Source organism: Camelus dromedarius, chromosome 2, assembly GCF_036321535.1.
Source record: "Camelus dromedarius isolate mCamDro1 chromosome 2, mCamDro1.pat, whole genome shotgun sequence".
Classification (NCBI taxonomy): Eukaryota; Metazoa; Chordata; class Mammalia; order Artiodactyla; family Camelidae; genus Camelus; species Camelus dromedarius.
This window is the reverse complement of record NC_087437.1, coordinates 57772935-57794699: the sequence shown is the minus strand read 5'-3', so window position 1 is coordinate 57794699 and position 21765 is coordinate 57772935. Positions and strand designations below refer to the sequence as shown.

At 40.2% G+C, this 21765-nt stretch overlaps 1 protein-coding gene across 2 annotated transcripts in view; it reads left to right on the top strand.

Moving 5' to 3' along the window:
- FGF12 (fibroblast growth factor 12) overlaps nt 1-21765 on the top strand; it is a 503860-nt gene that overhangs the window by 166956 nt on the left and 315139 nt on the right. The window contains exon 1 of one of the 2 annotated variants that reach the window (XM_010994372.3): nt 4659-4933. The exons of the other annotated variant lie outside the window; for it this stretch is intronic. Coding sequence (XP_010992674.1) covers nt 4843-4933 — 91 coding nt within the window. The 5' untranslated portion in view covers nt 4659-4842. Of the gene's footprint in view, nt 1-4658; nt 4934-21765 lie in introns of those variants that run through there. 2 annotated transcript variants of the gene reach the window in all.

Genomic DNA, 21765 nt, shown 5'->3' with positions numbered 1-21765 from the left:
TGATAATTGCACACTGGTTATTTGAGTTGTTAATACTGAGAGAAGTTGGGCTAAGAGTATATATGAACTCTATTATTTTGCATCTTATCTGTATGTCTAAATTTATTTCAAAATAAAAAGTTTAGAGAAGAATAAATAAAAGAAAAATGGTAAATTAAAAAAAAAACTGAGGAAGAAGATAACCAAAACAAATAAACAAACAAACATTCATCTGTTTGCTTTTTTGAAAATGGGTAAATGTTATTTTAGCATATTGGGACCATATGTCATTATAAAGTAAGCTTGCTGCTGGTGACTTTTTTGGTACATCTAATACAATGTATTTTGTTGCTGTCTTTGTGTGTTTGGGCTGCTATAACAAAAGTACCAGAGATTGAGTGGCTTAAACAATAAACATTTATTTCTCCCAGTTCTGGAGGCTGGGAAGTCCACGATCAAGTTACCTGCAGAACTGGTGTTTGGTGAGGGCTCGCTTCCTGGCTTGTAGATGGCCATTTTCTCTGTCTTCACATGGTGAAAGGTGAGACGGGGCTCTCTAGGTTTTCTTTTATAAGGACACTAATCCATTCATGAGAGTGAAGCTTCCCAAAGGCCCCATTCCCAAAACCTTGGAGATTAGAATTTCAACATATGAATGTTAGGGAGATACAAAATTCAGTCTCTGATAGTTACCTATCAAAACTGAATTTGATGGTATTCCTAAGAAACAAGATACAGGCCTAGTTTTTACCCTAGCAGTCAGTGGACTAGACACATAACATAGAACAAAGATACTATGTTAGCTATCCAACTGGTTTTGATTTTTCAGTTTACATGTTGGTTTGGTTTCTTTATGAAATAAAGTTGCTTTTCTTTTAATAGACATTTTGCCATTAATATACCCATTAAAAGTTTTTGGGCCTGAATATGCTATTACTGATTCAATGTAGGCTTCCAAACAGATAAATACACTGATTAATTGCACAGCTGATGCCAAGAGTCAACAGATTTCTATGTTTAACGTGAACGGAAATATGTTAAATTACCACTTAAAAATCTCCAAGCTCCCTCATACAATTATTAATTTCTACAAACTGTGAGCAAATAACTCTTCGTAAAATGAAAAATTTAGATACTAAAAATTTAAATAAGTTCACCTACCATTGTTTACTAGGTTCCCTAATCCCTCTCAGAAAGTGATAAATGATTTCATTTTGAAATCATGCTGGTGAGTCACTTGCTAGGGTTGGTCCAAGGTCAATAAGAAAACAGAAAGACTGTCTAACTTAAAAAAGAATCTTAATTAGAGACAGATAATGTAATTTAAAAATTGGTCATTATATAATAGTGCATCTTCAGTTTAAAATTTAAAAATATGGTTGCCAGTAAAAATGTGATTTTGGCTTATGTAATAATATGCAGAAAGCAGAAAATTGGAAAGTTTTGCTTAAACTAACATATGCCATTTCCCTGTTGTCCATTGTGCTCCTGGCTACTACTATCTGCTGGTTTTGTTTTGTCTTGCTTTTGGATGTTATGGTGCATGTAAAAAATGCAGTCTCCTTAGGTACTGTCTCAGATACTTTAGGAAGACTACATCTAACGTATCTCAGGCAGTTGGATGTCACCTTAGGAGTTGCTTTAACAAGCATGTCCATCAAAGTCCTGATAACGTTAAGAATCTTTGTTTTTTAAACTAAATCTGAGTAATACAATTCCATTGATTAACTCCCTTTTATATCTACTTTAATCAAATGTCCATAATATGTAATTAAGAAAATATTTGGCATCGAAATGTTATGTGCTCTCTTTGGTTTAATCTGAACTCATCTGATAGTCCAATAACAACCAAAAAAATCTATAAATGTGATCCCCCAGTTCTTTTATCAAGTACTATGATGATCTACTTTCTTTGTGATGAATACACCTGACCATTAGAATCACTGTGACAGCCACTTAAAGACAGCAGGCCATGTGAATATTAATTGTGACAGTGTTGGCTTTTCTGCTGTTTTCTAAGGGTTTATAGTTCTCTTGAGGGGACAGAAGATTCACAGGTAAAGCCTTCCTAAAATCAAATAAAAAGGCCCCTGTGTTAGACCACTAAGGAGTGCCTAGAACCCAGTTAGGCAGTTGATAATAGCACCTTATCTTGTGAAAACAATTACAGTCTTCAAAGCTCTTCACATGTGTCAAGTCACTGAATCCTTGCAACAACCTTGCCAGGGAGGCAGAAAGTATTATAAATATGAAAATTGATGCGCCAGAGGTCATGTGTGTTTTGAATCATACATGGACCTGCTTGCTCTGCTCTAGTTCCTTGGGGAACTGGGGCCTCATCCTATTCCTTTGCTACGTTTCAAGGAATAGCATCTCTCTCAAAGTAAAAAACAGCTCCATGCATTGGGTTCCAGGGCAGAAGAGCTCTGCCGGAAAGCTCTCTGCCTCTGCTGCAGCAGGAAGGACTATTTTTGGATGTTTTCCTTTTGCTAATTATCTCTCCATCCGTGGGGAATTTCTATAGGTAAAATCCCCAGATGAACCAAGTTTCTCACTAATTCCCGCAGAGACCGGGAAGACAAAGGCCATGGCCCAGTGTGCCCTGGGGCCTCAGAACCTCTCCAGTGGTGACAGTATGGTGGCTTCAGAGAGTTCTTCAAGGACCATGGAGCCTACAAAGCTTTGGTGTTCGCATGAACAATGGGGCTAAGGGGCCACTGGAAGGAAGGCCTGGACATACCTCCTTGAGTCGTGGAACCACCCCAAATGACCTTGCCTGGAGCTCAGTTATGGAAAGAGTTAAGAGAATGTGGAACCAGTGGTGGCTGAGGGCTCAAGAGGCCCCCATGGTGTTCTGACTTTCCTCCATCACCTCTAAGAGGAAAAAGGAAGAGACTTCTGAAAGAGTATTTTCCCAGGCAACTTCAACCTTAAGCTTCAAGCTCCGGGGAACCCCACAGGAACTGTGAAGGATTAGCCTAGAGAAAAGAAAGAGAAAAGGGGTGATGAGAACCATTTTTATTCCCTTGCTGGGAAGAGCTAACCAGCTAGTGCCAGGTGGCCTGGGTACGAGGGGTAGAAAGAAGGTATAGTAAGTTTTTGGCTCAGTGTCAGTGTAAATCTAACAGGTTTTGTGCAGTGAACTACCTGGGGACCTGGTGAGTTCTCTGCCACCCAAACTGTTCCAGCAGAAATGTGGACTCTGGTATGGAAATTGTCATTTATGGGAAAGTGGAAAATTCTGCAGGTGGAGGGATAAGTAATAATAACTGCTAACACTGTTACAGGACTTATTGTGTACCAAGGTTTTTGTTTTTGTTTTTTTAATCACTCAACAAGGGATAAATAAGGTGGATGCTATTATTAACTGTCCTTTAGGGACGAGGAAACTGAGGCACAAAGAGGTTAAGAGATTTGTTCAAGGTCACACAGCTAGTAGGGATTTTCACTTTGGCTGCTTGTCTCTAGCATGGGTGCTTTTAACCACTTGCTGTATTGCTGTGCCCTCTAAGTCCTTTCTTGAAATTCCAGATAGGGTGGAGTCTGGTCCCATTGCCAGCATTCTTTGTATGCTTCACTCATAAAACCTCCAAAAGGGTATTGATGGCTCCTGGAAAGGAAAGAAGGAAGGAGGGAAGGATGGAGGGAGTGAGGGAAGGAAGGAAGGAAGGAAGGAGGCAGGAAAGAAGGAAAGAAAGAAAAAGAGAAAGAAAGAAAAAGGAAGCCAAGGAGTTGCTGATGGAAAAAAAAAAAAAGAGACCTGTGGACTAACAGGGAAGCTCATCGGTCATTCTTGGGGGCTTGTTTTCATATTTCCCGCCTCATCTTCTCCTTCTATACCTCTAGCCTTCGCTTCTGGTCTCCCTTACCCCACCATGCACCTGTCTTCCCGTAGCACCTGTGCTAAGCTTTTCCAGAAGACTGGGAGGCACGGGGACAAACAAGCAGCTGCCACGTCTCTATTCTGCACCCTCTTCCCCGCCCTGATTTACAGACGAGAAAAGTGACGCTCAGAGTGGTATGTGACTTACCCAAGGTCACAGAGCCCCGATCATAAAATCCAGGTGTCCAGATTCCCACCTCAGCGCCCCGCCCACGCTTAGGCACACCTTCCCTGTCTGCGCCGTACCCAAGAGCTTTCTTAATTCCACATCCCCGCCTCCCCACCCCCCAGTTCCCGGGAGTCGCTTCTGACGCTCGGCAGCCTCCAGGGTCCAGCCCTTCCTGCGGGCGCTTCCCTTCCGCCGGATTCCCACGCCGGAGTCGCCCTCGGCCCGCGCGCAGCCCGCGGGAGCGCTGCCTGCCGGGCCCCGGGAGCCCCTCTCTGCGCCCCGTAGCCCCGCAAAGCGGGGGCACTGAGGCGGGCTGGCTCCTGTGCTCACCGCCCGACGCGGAGAATAGGAGCTGAGGGGGTTGCCCCAAACCCTCAGGCCAGAAGCCCAGGACCCGCAGGGAACCCGCCGTCGCCCCTCCGGGCACAGGCACCTGGAAAGGGGCTCCAGCCCACGATGACGTCCTCCGCGTAGCCGGTGCGCTCACCCTCCCGCCCGCAGCCGGGCCGCCACCTTCGGGAAGTCCCAAAGTATCGCGGTCGAGCCCGCAGGGGTGGGGCCGCGCCTCCGGCTCCCTCGCGGGGCTGCCCAGCCGGGCGGCACATCCACCCCATCGCCCTGCCCCGGCCCTGCGCCCCCCGCGCTCCTTCCCGGCCCTGGCCCGGGCCCGGCCGACGTGCAAACTGCTCTGCGCCCGGGACGCGCGCACCATGGATTCGGGACACGACTTCCCAAGACGGCAGGCCGCCTTTTGGTTGGACAATTAGCAGAGGTGGGCGGGGAGTTGACGGACCCCACCACACGCTTCTCCATGAAGATTCTTGAGCTTTCTTTGAAGAAAGGAGTGCATATGCTGCAGTGTCTCTGTGGAAGGAACCTGAGGTCCAGCAACAGCCTAAGTGGTGAGAAAATGTTCTTTCCTTAGCCCTAAACGTGCAGATGCCCACCCCGCTTCCCTCCTCCTGGCCCCCTCTCTGCCTCCCCCTTTCCCCTCCTCTATTCAGCTCTGTAAGTGAAGGAAGGAAGGCTTTTCCTTTCTGGGGCGAAATAATGGCCCCGCCGCCGGTTCTGTCTTTGGATTTTTTTTTTCCTCTTAAATCCCTGAAGTCATCCGCGTTTTATAGAACGCTTTCGCTGTCACCCATCGCCTGAGCTGGAACCTGCGGGTCTCTTTCCGAGGGGTGCTTACAGTGACCTGCTTTCGCACTTCCTCGCGGCTCTCTCCTTGTGACTTGCGAGGGCGGCGTGCGACTTGGAGTTGCTCAGTCTCCTCTTGAGAAGTTGCTGGTGCGTTCGACAGGAGAGGGGACTTTTGAACAGGTGGCTGGCAAGGCAGGTATCTTTTCTTTTTCTTGCTTTGTCTGAAAAGTAGACATCTGGCCGTCGACAGAGGGTACGTTTCGCACTGGAGAGCAAGCAATTTCTGAACTGATGCTGAAACAGGAGTTCCAATTAGTCCTGGGCTTAAACCTACCAGGTCCCTCAGGAAAAGCCCAGGGAGGGAAGGAAAGAAAATCACACCGTTTTAATGACCTGCGATATTGAGAAAAACGATTTAAGTTTTAATGGGGAAAAAAGAAACCCTACAGCCAAATAAGTATGGTTCTTTTCTGCTGTTCTGTTGGAGATCTGTTCCACCACACTTTCCATTGTCCATCGCTCTCTTTTTTAAGGTGTAAGTTCCCTTTAAAGTCGTTTTGTCCATTAATCTTGTGAGTACTAATCCAGTTTTTGGTTTTCTGTTTACAAAATGGGGGTGGGGCGTGAGGAGAGAGGAAAGGTGCCTCTGTGGTGTCCGAACCAGCGTCATTTTGTAAAATATTTTTTTTGGTCCATAAGTTCCAAATAACTTTAATGTTCAGAAATTTAACAGTATTATAATAGGCTTCATGTTTAAAACTTAATATGTTATTCTGGGGGATCTGATTCATTTCGTTAAGTACCTATTTTCAGTCTGTGCTCGAGCTATGAAGATTATATTTGGAAAGATTAGAATATATATACATTTCATTCATCCTTTCTAACACTTTGATTTTTGGCTTGCCACTTGAAATGAAAAATAAAACTATTTTAAAAGAACGAATTAGATAATTTAACTCCATGTGAAATATGAGAACATACACTTTTGAAATGAAATCAGTAATGAGATCTCATGTTTTTACTTCTGTTCAATTCAGAAGATTATTTAGACAGTATCTTTTTTGCCACCATATTTATTAGTGCTGAAAGGTATCAGTCCACTATATTCTAGACTAATGTGCTTGACATTGAAGTTTTGTTTTGAAAATACTTATTTCAGGAAGCTAATAGAGATGTATGTTAATATTATTTCAGTCTTACTTGTCTCTATTAAATAAAACATGAATAGATTGTAACTTGGATGTATGTTTCTTAGATGTGAAAAATTTTAAGTTCTGTATGGTATGTAATAAAGACCTCTTGTAAAATAGATAACATGCTAATTTACATGCAGGGTCAGTCTTTCAAATAGTAGCAGATCCAAATAGTGATAACGAGTGACGGAGAAGCATACGTTGTGGTAAAATCATGGGACTTAGGGTCAGAAGACCTAGTTACAAAGCACTCGCAGTAAAATTACTGAGAATCTTTTAAACTCAGTATCTTCATCTGGACAAAGTGGAAATAATGATAGCTCCAGCCCGGTCCTTATTTCTTGTTTGATCCTAGGTTTATCATGTGATCTGTGAACACTGTTGCATTTTATATACAATTTTGAGTTTGTGGGGTAGTTGGTTATTTTAGGGTACTATCACACGAGGAGAATGCTTATAAAATGGTATAGTCACAAGCTGTGGAGATGAAGGTTCCTTTACAGACAGATGTATAGAGTTGCCAAGAGATTGTTTCTGGGAACTACATTGCTTTTGTTTGAACTGTGGTTTTTTTCTTAGTTTATAATCTTGGATAACTTACATGACCTTGCTGTTGCTCAATTTATGCATAAATATAAATTACTTTGGTAATAGTGCTTACCTTATAGGTTGTGGTAAAGATGAAATGACTTAATAACGGCCAAAGATTTATTGAGCTCTTACTCTATGCCAGGAATTGTTCTAAGGACTTTTGAGTCTACTGTATACAACATGCTGGGTACATTTTAGATATTATTATTATTGCGTTCCATTTTAAAGTGATTTCTTTCATATGGCTTGTGTCCTTAGTACGAACAACATCACAGTAAATCTGCATGAAATGTTGTTAGGCTCAGTTTGTGAATGCAAATTGAGGCAAAGACATCATATACGGTTTCATGGAGTAAATTTATAAAAAGAGGGCACAATTTAAAAATTTTAAACTTACCTAAAGAGTAATACAATATTATTTTGAACTGTATTAACAGGGAGTAAAAGTTTTATGCAAGCTACTTCTGCCCCATTATTTTACATTTGAGGAAAGTAAGGTCCACAGGAGAGAAGTGACATAATTTGTTATAAGAGGTTAAAAGGTTCTCCTCATGGATTGCTGAACTTTTGGAATTGTAAATATTTCAGTTTTTGCCATGCAAAAATATTTGCCAGTATTTTATTTAGGTTTTATTAAATAAACTGGATTAAGAAAATACGAAATGATTGTTGCTAACTCTTGAGATTCTTAGTATAATTAAAATAGTTTACTATTCTTGTCTTTCCTCCTCAGTATCAAATATTAATACATTATCTAATTTATCCATTATATTAGTTTCTAAATCCTTTATACTTCAGTAGAATGGAGATATCATAAGCAATCAAATAGAAGACAATCTTGGACAAGATTAAATGAATTGTTCAAGGTTATTTCCTGGTCTCTTACAATCCTTTTTTTTCCCCATTTCTCAAAATAAAATTTACTTTTTCTTAGTGTTTTTGTTTTCATGTGGCGCCTAGATATTTAAAAAAAAACAAGTAACAAGTTTAAAATTCTAAGCAGTTCTGCTCAGAGTATTGGCACTTTTATTAACCTGATAAAATACTATGTTTTCAGTTTGGAGACCGTAAGGCAGATTCATTTTTCTCTAGAGATGCGACCTTTACAAAGAAATGCACGCTCACACAAGAGCAGGGATTAAAGACAGTAGCTGTAATACCTGCTCGGGTCCTTCTCAAGATCTAGTTGGGAGGAAAGCGGAAATGTTCTATCAGAGAAGGGTGTTAAGGTTACAGGTTTCTCGTCACTTCAGCAGGAGAGACCATTCTAATGTTGCAGAAGAAGGAGGCTCCTGAGAAAGTTCCAGCAGGCATCACCCTGAAGGGGAGGGCAGCACTTTGGTAGCAGGTCCCGAAGGTTGTAGTGATGTAAGCGTGTGCGTGTGGACGCGCGTGCGCGCACAGCTGGGGCGGGGAGGTGCTGGGCTTGTCTAACCACCCTAAGCTGTTCCAGAAAATCAGCCGTTAGCCTCTCTTTCTGTATACAGTCATAATAACTCTTCTGTGATAGTCAGTTAGGGGCTACTCAGCCTGGTAGCATGGAAGGTTAGCAGATGTCTAGAGATTGAGCTATGCAGTCACATCAAGCCGCCTGGCTGTGGGAATGAAAACACCCTAGGCAAAAATAATTTATCCATCTTCATAAAAACACAGAACCCAAACCCTGCCTCTCCCTTCCTTTCCAGGATAGCGCTGACATCTAAATTGAAACTGCACTTACAATCACGTTGCATCAGCTAGTGTGTATCTAAGGGCTGCGGGCTTTAACTACTCAACAGGACAGTCAGGTGATCCAAGACAGAGTGTTTGACTGCAAAGTGGAGATTGCTTTAAGCTTATTTCCCAGAAAGGGATCCTCTACAAAGATAGCAGTAGACAGTTGTTTTCAGCTCCAACCTACCTTTACTTCTTTACTTTTTCTTCAGAGATGTAGGTAACAGATGCCCTCTGAAACTGGGACAGATGACAATAATGTATTTAAAAATTGAGGATATTTTAGATTCAAATTCAATCTTCAGAAATCCACCAGATCAAAAAACAGATGACAAAACCCACCGTTTGAAGCCATGTACTCAGTTGTTCACACTGTTTTAATTTTGAAAATGGGTGATTTCAGTGAGTAACTTCCTTCAGTTATCCAATCTGGGAAAACTATGTTAAAGAATAATTGCCAATTTATATGTGGCAACTTCCTTTGCTGTAGAATGTTTCTTTGAGCTGCTTTTAATGTCATAAGCTTAAAATTCTTCACTATTTTAATATTGCTCCCATGGCTAAAATGAATATGAATCATAAAGTGTACAAAATGATCATTGCTTTCTTATGGCTTTCATTTTCAAAGTGATTTCTGTTATTTTACATGACATTTTCAGTGTTAATGTCAGAAAATTCAAGAAGTTAGTGCTTTTTATTAGCTCATTTGTGTTACGGAACTTCAGAAAAGCAGTTTGCCAAGTGCCTGCTATGTGCAAAATTAGTAGGTGTCATTACTGTTCGTTCACCCAATATTTTGGGTTCTCTTGGGCATACTGCAGGATGGCATTACCCCCTTCCCTTGAACTTAGGTGTCACCATATGCCTTGCATTAACGAATGAAATGTGAACAGAAGTGTTGCTCCTCTCTTCCATGTGGATATAGCTTTAATAGCCAGAGCACAGGTCACCTCAGGCTCTGACCTTCTGATGATGTTCAAGGTAGTGATTTCTCCATCAGTCTGTGTCCCTGAGTGTCTGTAGTAATACAGCCCTGCTATGCAACCCGTGATGGACATTTAGCACAAATGAGAAGTTAAAATTTCTTTTTGTGAGTAACTTAGATTTTTAAGGTCATTTGGTATCTGGCTAATCTTGACTGACGTGGTAAGGCAGGACAGTTTAAAATAGTCAAATTTAATGAAAGATTATTGGGCTCTGTTTAAGGTTCTCTCCAGTCAAACACTTTAATTTCTCCATGATATCATCTGTAGTATATAATGAATTGATGTATTGGCTTCCTTTCATAATCTTTGAATAATTAGTTTAGCATACCAAAGTATGGGGTTTTGTCATCATCTAGTAAGTTAGTGCTTGTCCTGAGCTAGTGGGTACCTTGCTTCTTTTTTCTTAATTACAGATTTAAAAAAAAAATTGTACATTTTTTAAACGTTATGCTCGATTTACAGTTATTATAAAATATTGGCTATATTCGCCATGTTATACAATACATCCTTGAGCCTGTCTTTCACCCCGTAGTTTGTATCTGTCACTCCCCTAAACCTTTATTGCCCCTCCTCCCGACTAGTAACCACTAGTTTGTTCTCTATATGTGTGAGTCTGCTTCTTTTCTGTTATACTCGCTAGTTTGTTGTATTTTTTAGATTCCACATATAAGTGATATCATCCACTATTTGTCTTTCTCTGTCTGACTTATGTCACCTAGTATAATACCCTCCAAGTCCGTCCATGTGCTGCAAATGCAGAGTTTTGTTCCTTTTTAGATCAGAGCAGAAATAAATGAAATAGAGACTGAAAAAACAATAGAAAAGATCAATGAAACTAAAAGCTGGTTCTTTGAAAAGATAAACGAAATTGGTAAACCTTTTGCTAAGACTCATCAAGAAAAAAAGAGAGAGGCCCCAAGTCAATAAAATCAGAAATGAAAAAGAAGCTAAACCAACCACCACAGAAACACAAAGGATCGTAAGAGACTACTACGAACAACCATATGCAATAAAATGCACAACCCAGAAGAAATGAACCAGGACGAAGTAGAAAATATGAACAGACAAATTATCAGTAATTACATTGAATCAGTAATTTAAAAACTCCCAACCAACAAAAGTTGACGACCAGATGGCTTCACAGGTGAATTCTACCTAACACTTTGAGACGAATTAACACCTATCCTTCTGAAACTATTCCAAAAATCTTGCAGAGGAAGGATCACTTCCAAACTCATTCTGTAAGGCCAGCATCACCCTGTACCAAAACCAGACAAAGGCACAGGCTTCTTAAATGATGTTTATCTTTTCCCTCAAGATGTAATGAAACTCCACTGATGTTTGAAGTTATTCTTTCAAAGTTGTACTTTAATTTCAAGACCCTTAAAGACTCAGGTCTACTTTTCTACTTATCCTGTAATGTGGATTATTACCTTTTGTTGCCTCCAAGTTCCTGGAAGAACAAGCCATGTTACCTGAAAAACAGTGCAAATGTGGCAACTCTCATCTCTGCTGCAGTTTTGCCAAAGGAAAATGCAAATAAAATTGTTTTTCTCTCAGCCTGTAAACTGAGAGCTGTGTACATGGGAAGAAAACCAGGGCAGTGCTTTATGGTGAAGGGGTGAGCTGAATCTCATCTGGGTCATGGACCAGCAATCCATTTGCCTGGCTCTGGGTTAAGTACAACAAAAGAGAGAAGGCAAGCCATACCTTTCCAGAAGTCCTGGATACGTGTGTCATGCAACTAACCCTCCATAGTTGGCACTCTTGCCTTCTTTCTGTCTTTATCCATCTTTGGATAGAAAATTAAAGAAACAGGGGGGAGGGTATAGTTCAGTGGTAGAGTGCCTGCGTAGCATGCACAATGTCCTGTGTTCAATCCTCAGTACCACTATTAACAAATAAATAAATACACCTAATTAACTGCACCCCCCCCCCGAAAAAAGAAAATTAAAGAAACACGTCTCTAGCTTTAGAGGTTGCCATTTTTCAATTTAGCAAACACTCTTTGTGGACTGACTGGTGCTACATTCTGCATTAGGCACGGGAGACTCAGCAGGGAGAGATATCTGTACAAGCAAGAGGTATCATACTAGGCAGATTATAACACATCCCAAAGGTGGGGTACCTCAGAGCCTCAGTTTATTTCAATTTAACAACCTCTTACCTGAGTTAATGTTCTGTGGTTAAGAATCATCCCAAGGAAGGAATAATTAATTCTGCCTGGGATTCATGTTAGTCTCCCTGAACTTGAAATGCATCTAGGAATTCAAAAGGTAGTGCTGGGTGGGGCAGGTGGGGGCTGTCATGGAAAGGAATAGTATCTACATATATTTACTGGAAGAATGTGTTTGAATACAAATAAGATGCAGGTATAGAAAAGCAATTTTTTTTATGAAGAATTACCCTACAACTCAATTCAAGCCTACCCAGCATTGCTCATATTCAGATATGCTGCCTAGTTGTCTATTTTATGCCTCTCCTCTGCCCCTACTTCCACCTAAGTCCATTTGTTCACAGATATAACACATCAGCTTCAAAGAAAAGTGCAACTTGTATTCTCTGATATCAGAGTTAGAAAGAAACGTCCGAGGAGTACTTATAGATCTGTTCCCTCAATTATCATGGAATATCTTTAAACAGTGAAGCTCTTCTTTGTACACCTCAGTGGTTGAAATTGCTGTCTTTATGCCATGTTATTTTCATTGCACGATGTTATGAATGCCATGACCGAATATTATTTGTTATGCCGTTAAGTGTTGCAGGGTATTTGCATTTCCTAGGGTGGATATCAGAAATATACTGTGAATCTGCCAAGACAGTCTCTCTTGCTGAAATGATCTTTCTTGTTTATACTTAAGCTTCTAGTACTGTCCTTCCCCCTCCACTCATTACTGTTTATAGAAACGATAGCATTGCAGTTGGTGTCACTGATTGCCCACGTTGCTGCTTCAATGAAGCCAGCTGGGACTCGATTGCATGGTCTTTAAATAAAACTTAGTGGCACAAAATGACTCTCGTTTTTGAGGGGAGAGGGGTTGTTGCTAGCTGGATCATTCTCTAAGGCACTAATTATTTGCTTAACTTGGAGGAACTTGAGAATCAGTGAATCTCCACGTTGGCTCAGTGTCTGACCTTGGCGCTGAGGCGCTTGTGGGTAGATAGCATAGAGAAAGTCCTTATGAAGCCAACCTCAAAATGATAGTGATAAACCCAGCTACCCTCAGCCCATTTTAGCACTCTGCAGATAACTCACGGACTAGAGATCGTGGATATACCTGTGGTTCCAGCTACCCAGAGGCCGAAGCTAGATTAGTTGAAACCAAGAATTCGAGGTAGTAATGTTCTGTGCTGGTCTGTTTACAGACAGCACGGGGATGACCAGGAAATGGTGAGAAGCAGAGTGAAAGGTTGGTGTTGCATTTTCTTAAATTGTCACAGTATGGAAAATGAAGAGTATCAATCACTACTTCTGGCCTATGGCTTCCAAACTTCACTGTGAGTTTGGCAGGGGAGCATTCCTCTTTATAGTCATATAGTGCAGATTAGGGAACCAAGCCTTATCCAGATGGAGATTTGTATGTCTATATAAGTTTATTTATTTTCTCCTGAAAACCTTTAAATTTATAAGTGTATCTATATCTACCTAAAATATCTATACACTTATGTATGTCTGTGTATCTTTGGTTAAATGCATTTAGAATTGTTAATGACAGTTACCTTTAGGGAGTTTGATGACAGACTTGCTTTTTGCTTTACCTATTTCTATATTATTTGAATTTTAATGAAAATGTGTTCCTTTTATAATTAAAAAAACTAGTGATATCTATTTTTGATTATGCAGTTTTCTACTCATAGCAGGAAACTTTGAAAATGTAAAATCTGTTGAATAAGAAAGATCACTTATAAAACCTTGACCTCAGTATAATACTTCCCGTTCTTATTGTGTGAATTTTTACAAGTTATCACATGAAAGTTACATACTTCGTTTCTTTTCCTATGCGCTTAAACAATTATTCTAAATATGGAAAGAAATACTCATATTGAAATATTTGGAAAATACCCTTTTTTTAAAAGGAACTACAAGAAGCTGTTAATAGTGGTTAGTTGGAGAGAGATGCTTTTAGGGCAGTGGAAAAGGAGGCCTCTTTTTTTTAGCTTTGTGCATTTTTGCATTGTTTCTTATGATTTGTATACATTGATTTTATATATTTATATATATAAATCAAGATATAGATAGGTGGGAAATCGTGAGCCATTTATTTATATTTTCTTTTTTTTAACTTACAGATATTAAAAACACTAATAGATATGTGTCATTTTACAAACAAATCTCCTAAACGTGATTTTAAATTACTTTATAGAATGACATCGCATGTTTATACTATAATTATCATCTGCCTACTGTTGGATCACATCCATCTTTTTAAACCTTTGAATTTTGTTTTTAAAAAATTTTGACGAATGTCTCTGTGTAGAGATCTGTGCGTGTGGTGGGCTTAGAGGGTAGTAATCAGTCATAACTTTTCTTTTTCCTCCTTTCCTCTACCTTCTATCTTCATCTTGAGTTCGAAACAGTTGAGAAAATAGACAAGGTGTCCAATGGACAGCTATGAAATGTATCTGCTTTCTTACTGGATTGCTGGAATATTGCATTAGAGAATGGTCAAAATTGAACTTAACACCATTCTCTCCAAACTAAATCTTGATGTAAGCAAATACCCACTAGAGAGAAAGTTGGGTCCACAGAGCAAGCCCGGCTGCTGAGAAATCCAGCCTTCCCCCTGGTGAGCCCCAATAGTGGAGTGGAGAGATTTGGACTCCACAGTTACCTCTAAAGTCAGGTCTGAGCCCTGAGCTGTTTGTTATCTGCTCAGCAGCTCAGAATGTGTCCAGAATGTGTCAGTGGACAGATCCACAGAGACAGAGAACCCACAACAAGCCTGAGGACCCTTCACCTGCCCCATTTTTCCTCCCAGATCTCACCAATTAGGTAAGTTTTTCCTCTTCCTTGGAAAGGAGTGAGAAGGGTGGATGGAAGGGCACAGATTCTCTTCCCATTTGTTGGAAAAGACAAAAGTGCCTCTTTTGTGAACCAAAAGTAAATGTGAAAAGTAGGAGCAGGAATTTACTCTTGCAGCATGTAACTTTCAAGGGCAAAACTATTTTTAAGCCTTCAGTAACGTATACTTTAACAGCCGTATAATATTTCCCTGGTTCTGTGTGACTGTGGGCTAGTTCCTCGGTCTCCCCGTGCCTCGTATTTAATGATAGTTCTGAGTTTATAGGGTTGTTCTGAGCATTAACTGCCTTAATGTCTGTAAGGTTCTCAGCCTGTGAAATCCTGGGCACTTAGTTTTCAGTATTTCCTGCTCTTCTTTTTCTTGCCTTTTATCCCTCCTGGTGTTATAAAATACCAGATACATGCTGTTAGTGTGTGGTTTATCCCATCTTAGTCTTTCTCTTAATTTAAGGTGAAAAAAAAAAAGTGCACCATACTAAATCTTAGGATGTACTTAAAATTTTAATCTGTGTGTTTAACTTTCCCTCACTGTTTTAAGATAGGCCTTAATTTTGGTAAAAAGCAAAGGAGTCTATACCTAGCCAATTTCATTTGTAAAGATTCCTGTTTGTTTTCTTATAACTGATAATTACCGTAATATGCATAACATTAAGAAAAATACTGGATTTCATTTTATTTGTAGAAAGAAATGTAAAATGTTATCAGGGAGTAATTTGTTTGTAACAGGTAATTTGGATGATACACTTAAGTGACTTTTGATAACTAAATTTTTGGAATCAAACATGGTAGCACTAACTTTAGTCTTAATAGTTCATGTTGCTCGAGTTTTAACTGTCTGTTGTGTTGGTAGATTATTTGGAAGATCAAGACAGGAGGCAAACAAAAGTCACATTAAATTTTAATGCTGTAGAATCAGCGTAACTGAAAAAATCCTACCTCCAGAGGACTTAGTAAATTCACTTTAATTTGTTTTCAAGTCCTGGCAGGTAGACTCAGTAGACCATTGATTTTCCATTCCTTTGTTGTGTTTCCCTCACCAGGTAATTTCTAGGAAATACTGAGGAGTATTTACACATTCCACAAATATGTCCTGGTGTTCATTTGACAGCTCTGTCAATATTCTTCACTCTGAACCACTGAGATACAGGAACTTTCTTACTCTCCTCTTTCAGTCTTGAGGAAAACCAGCCTGTGGGTCTTCAGAATAATTTTCTGAATACTGAGGAAGGCAGAGGTGTATAGCAGTGTGGAGAATGAAAATCTACAGACAGACATCAGCTACCACTGCTGCTAAAGTCCATAGGCTGCGTTCTCCTCTAGGAGAGCCTCCTGATCGTCTCTTTGTAGCCCCTAGCCTCGTTTTGCATTATGGATTTCTTTATTTCCCCAGCAGTTGGAAACTACTACTCCAGATTGCGGAGAGACAGAGAAGTTATTCCCATTCCCATTCTAAGGCTCGTTGATTTTTTTTTTTTTTAATTGCGTGATGACTGAGAGTGGAGCATTCATGTCCTATAGGAGAAACACTCACTCACTCCCAGCACAGGACATGGTCTGGCCACTCCTGGTCCAGAAAAAACAATCATGGTAGTTATCAGCACATTTCTAAATGTTTGGGTTATCCATTTTAAATAATAGCAGATGAGGAGTACCAGAAGTCAGCCCAGGTATCACCACACCTTTCCACCATCTTTCTTTCAAAGTAGATTGCAAAGGGGATTAGTCTGGCATGCCCTTCTTGGCATGATCTTGTCTCGCCAACTCTTGGAACAAAGAAGATAGGTCTTGTAAGAATGAACAATGATTTTCAAATAGGGCAGCCTAAATGTAGAGAAACATTCTTTAGCCCTGAATGAACTTGGTTCTGTTCAAAATGTATCCAATTTAAATTACTGAAAAATGCATAGCAGCTCAGGTGAAAGCGTTAGCTTCAGTGGTTGGAGCAGTTTTACAGCAACAGAGACTAGGAAATTGACTTACAGTTGTATGATTGGAAAGGCTAAACAAGATGGTCCCTCTGAAAACAAACGAGTTTCTCTGACAAGAAGTGCTAATTTTTTCCCCTAGGAAGCAAAAGTTACTAACACCGCCCTTACCCCAAAGTGTAATCTATCCAGTTATAAGAATTTGGAGGTTCAGCCTAATTAGCTCCTCTATTGCTTGAAGAGTTGAATATTTTTGGATTTTCAAGGCAAAGATAGTATGGAACATCCCTTCAGTTGTATGTTTATTCATCTGGCATTTACTGAGACCCACACCACGTGCCAAGCAATGGGCCTGCATGAAGCCGGTTCTAAGATAATTCATCCTTTGATAGGGAGATAATAAGTGAGCACAGTCTATCCTAATTTAAGTATTATAGTTGGTTGTTCTTTTTTTTTTTTTATTGAAGTATAGTCAGTTATAATGTGTCAATTTCTGGTGTACAGCATAATGTCCCAGTCATGCATATATATACATGTATTTGTTTTCTTATTCTTTTTCATTAAAAGTTTTTATAAGATATTGAATATGGTTCCTTGTGCTATACAGAAAAATATTGTTTTTTATCTATTTTTTACATATAGTGATTAACATTTGCAAATCTCAAACTCCCAAATTTATCCCTTCCCACCCTCTTTCCCCCGATAACCGTAAGATTGTTTCCTATGTCTGTGAGTCTGTTTCTGTTTTGTAGATGAGTTCATTTGTGTCTTCTTTTTTTCTTTCTTTCAAATTCCACATGAGTGATATCACATGGTATTTTTCTTTCTCTTTCTGGCTTACTTCACTTAGAGTGACCATCTCTGGGTCCATCCATGTTGCTGCAAATGGCATTTAGTGGTAGTTAGCATTGTCATTATTCTGGAAGGGACTGCTATGTTGGGTGTAGAGATAAACTGTCTCCAAGGTTTTTGTTTTTAGGTTATCTTCTCTGATAATTCTTTTTTTGCTGCTGTGATTGTTTACATGTGCTCAGTTCAAGTTCTACTTGAGCAGATTAAGGGTTAGTTTGCTTTCATCAAGCCAGGAATACTCTAGCTGTAGTGTACACGAGGCTGACTAGCCTTAGGTGGCTCACCATTATGATTTTGTTTTCCAGAATGCTCTGGGTTGTGTTATTTCAACTGAAATTGGAATTGGGAGGGCACAAGAAGGAATAGGAGATAAAATATACATAGTGTTTTTTTCAAGGTTAAAATACAGAAACAGTCAGAGATTAATGTGACAGACACTAATATGCCTGCGACTCAGAATGGGCAAATTATTAGCATTGTGCCATGTGTATTTCAGATTTGCTTAAAATAAAGAAGTCAAACACTGCTGATAAAATTAAAAGCACTTAGAACTGTTTCCAGCTCTGTTCTAGCGTGCCTTCCTCCTCAGGTCGCGTGCTATATGCTCCTCCAGTCCATGCTTTTACTTAACATGTGTCATATAGGATACTGTTTTGAGTGTTTCTAAAATTTATAGAAGTGGTCGTGAACTGTACTTATCTCTCTGCATCTTATTTTTTCACTCAATTCTGTGTTTTTGAAATTCACCCCTTTTAATACAGATGCATCAGGTTCTGAAACATGTAGCGGGGCGTGAGGGAATCTGGAGCGGTGGCCGAGAGCGTGGGCCACGCGGCCTGGGTTTGACCTGCCTCTGAGACTGACCAGTTATGTGACCTCGGACAGGTGTCTTAACCCCTCAGGGCCTCGGTTTTCTCATTTGTAAAATGGTAATAGCAGCAGCACCTACCTTGTAGGGATGTGGTGCAGAGTAAAATCAGTTAATACATATGAAACTCTTAGAACACTGCCTGACACTGAGTGTAGTAGATTTATTATCTGTATGTTCCTTTGGGAATGTGTATTGACTCATAGTAGGACGAGCAGCCTTGCTTGGCTGATATTCCCTGATTTTTTTTCACATCCAGCCCTGTGTTAAGGAGAAAAAAACTCTGTATCCAGGGTTGGATTCCTAATTGGGTATTGAGTGGGGCAGAATGGGGGTGGGGGGGGTCACTGCAGCTGGAGAGATCAGTGAGTCACTAAGAAACAATCATCTTTTTTTAAATTGAATTTTAGTTGATTTACAATATGTTAAGTTTCTGGTGTACCACATGGTGATTCAGTTATACATGATATATAGTCTTTTTCATGTTCTTTTTCATAATAGGTTATTACAAGCTGTTGAACAGAGTTTGGCTGGACTGTTGCACAGTGGACTAGAGTCAAAGGAATTTGCAGTGTCAGCTGAATAATTGCTGTATTGTTTAGGGCTTTGGTTTTATTGTATCAGTGGGGCTACAGAAACACCTGTATGGTCTGCCTTCCACCTCTGTCTCCTCTGGTTGTGTACTGACCTTCCCTTTCCTGCTCTTGGAAATTGTAAACAGGGTGTACTTTGTCGTCTTTGAATTGAGAGGGAGTGGTTCTTGGCTGAGCTGGAACTACAGTGAGTACTTAAGACGGAAGCAAATCCCTCTAGAGATGTAAGAGGAAAAAGAAACGAAAGACTAGGTGGAGCCGAGGCTGTCCAATGACTTCAGATCTGTGCCAGCTCTACTTTCCAAGCCACCTGGGCCTCCTTAGCAGGTTCCGTATAGCTGAATATAGCCAGCTTTCTCAAACGATGGAAGTGTATTTCCAAGGCAGACATTAAAACTGAGTGAAGGCTGTGTTCTGATTGACCTCTTCACCTCCTGAAGCTGTTTGGCATGACCAGGTGTCAGTGATCTAATGAACCTTGCTGTCATCGTCACGACACGCGTGTTAGGAAGCAAACCATGATGCCTGTGCTGAAATCTTCTAATGAGGAGGGACCATTTAACATCCTACACAGGGAGTGTAAGTGCCTCAAAATTTAGAATCATAATATTTGGGTCCCAGCAACAATTTTAGGAATTGAAAACACACTTTTATTTGGCAGATGAAGAAACAGCAAACTTGAGACAGTTATTCAAAGCCCCATATCATGTAAAGTGGCTGGACTTAGAATCCAGGAGTTTTAATATATGGAATCTGGACACTAATTTGGGATCTTTCATTCCCTCATTTCATGAACTTAGGCAAGGTTCCTAACCTCTGTGAGCCTCAAAATCCTCATCTGTAAGGTGCATAAAAGCATTCTTCCTCCATGAAAGCATTGTTTGAAGTCTAACTGAAATAGTGCACATGCTGAAGGGCAAAATTTAAAAAAGCATAATACAAATATAACTAATTTATTATTACTGTTATTACTGTATTTGATGCATTTATGACACAGGGCTATACTGGAGGTAAAATAAAGCTCCATTTTGTATTGTCTTCACGGAGAGGGTGTGAGTTAGTGTTTTATCAACATGAAACTTACAGTTTCTTTGGAATGAGAATTGTATCTTCCAGTAGCCATCACATCTCGTTGCACACACATTTTTCTGGCCTATGCTGTTTTGATGCTGCTTGAAAAGGATGCTATTCTCATGGACAGTGTAGAACCTTTCCAGTGTGCATTGTGAAGAGGGACAGTATGACAGGTTAGGGCATTTTGTTGATTTTAACCTTCCTTTAAACTCTCACCAATGGTCTGCAAAGGATGTGGTCATATACTCCAGTGTGCAGACTGACTTCTGTTATTGAGGGCTTAACATCACTTAGTTTTCAGTCAGTGGTGAGCAAATCTACACTATATTCAAGTTTAATTTCTGGGATCCGTAGGCACTTTAGTCTATGAGGCGGAGAGGACAAATGAGCTACTTTCAAGTATAGTAATCACATTAATTAATGGCCGCTTCTAATAAAAATAACTTAGCACAAACAGGAGGAAATAGTAAAAGCTCATATGGGCACTAGCAGTCAGACATATTCTAGACATAATTGGGTTCCTAGTATGTGCTTGGCATTGGACATATAGAGATAAGTCAACTCCTGCCACAAGGAATTCGTAGTGTGGCAAGGGAGCGAAGATAATAAGCAAAAAACGCATCTTCAGGGGTAGGTGCTAGACTAAAGGTAGGAACGATTTATCTTGGAAATAGAGAGATGAGAGCAGTTCCTTCTGCTTAGTGATATGTGTGTGTGCGTGCGTGTGTGTGTGTGTAGTCGAGGAGGTTTATCTGGAAAGGCTTCAGAGGAATATGCTGCCAGAGATGCATTTTTAAGAATAGATAGGCATCCACCTTGCATAGAAAATGATGGGAAGGACATTTTGGGTAAAGGGGAAAACATGCGCTAAGGCGTAGGGCCAAGAAAGAGCATGTGTTTCAGGCTAAATTTGCTCATTCTTTCCTTCATTCCTTCACTTGTCTACGGCCTACTCTTTGCCAGGTACTATTCTGATTGCTGGAGATTCAGTGGTGAGCGAAACAATGTCAATTTTAAGAGCTGACTTTCTGGTGCAGAAGTAAAACAATAAATAAATAAACAACTAACGTGCATATAATATAGTGTCAGGTGGTGGTAAGTGCTGTAACGAGAAATAAACACATTAAGGGGCTAGAGAGTGAAAGGAAGATCTCTTTAGATACAGCAGTCTTCTCTGGGGGCATGGCTTTTAGGTAGAGGTGCAAGGAAGTGAGGGATCAAGCCTGCGATTACTGAGGGAGAACTTGGTCTCACTGGAAGGAGCAGTGAGTGCAAGGGTCCCGAAGCAGGAATAGGCTCGACATACTCGAAGATGAGGGAGAAGGGCAGCGGGGCAGGAGCAAAAGGAGGACGCGTGGTAGGAAAGAATGTTGTTTATGGTGTGGTAGGCTGTGGCCAATGTTTGGAATTTATTTTGGGAATTATGCAAAATTGCTAAAGGGTTTTGAGCAGGGTTGTATTTTGAATGGATCACTCTGGCTGCAGTATGATAATAGACTTGTATCAGGGAGACTATTTAAGAGGCTATTACAGTATTTTTGTGACAGGCTTGGAATAGAGTCAAATGTGCTAGGTGGTGAGACATGGTCTGGTTTGGGATGTGTTTTGAGGTAGAGTTGACAGGACTTACTAACTGATCGAGAGAAGGAGAGAGGTCAAAGGTGACTCAGGTAATTATGCCTGAGTGAGGGAAGAGGGGTATCTTTCATTGAGTTAGGAAACAAAGAAGCGTAGAGTTGCTTTGGGGAGATAAACTCAAGTGTTCTGTTTTGTTTG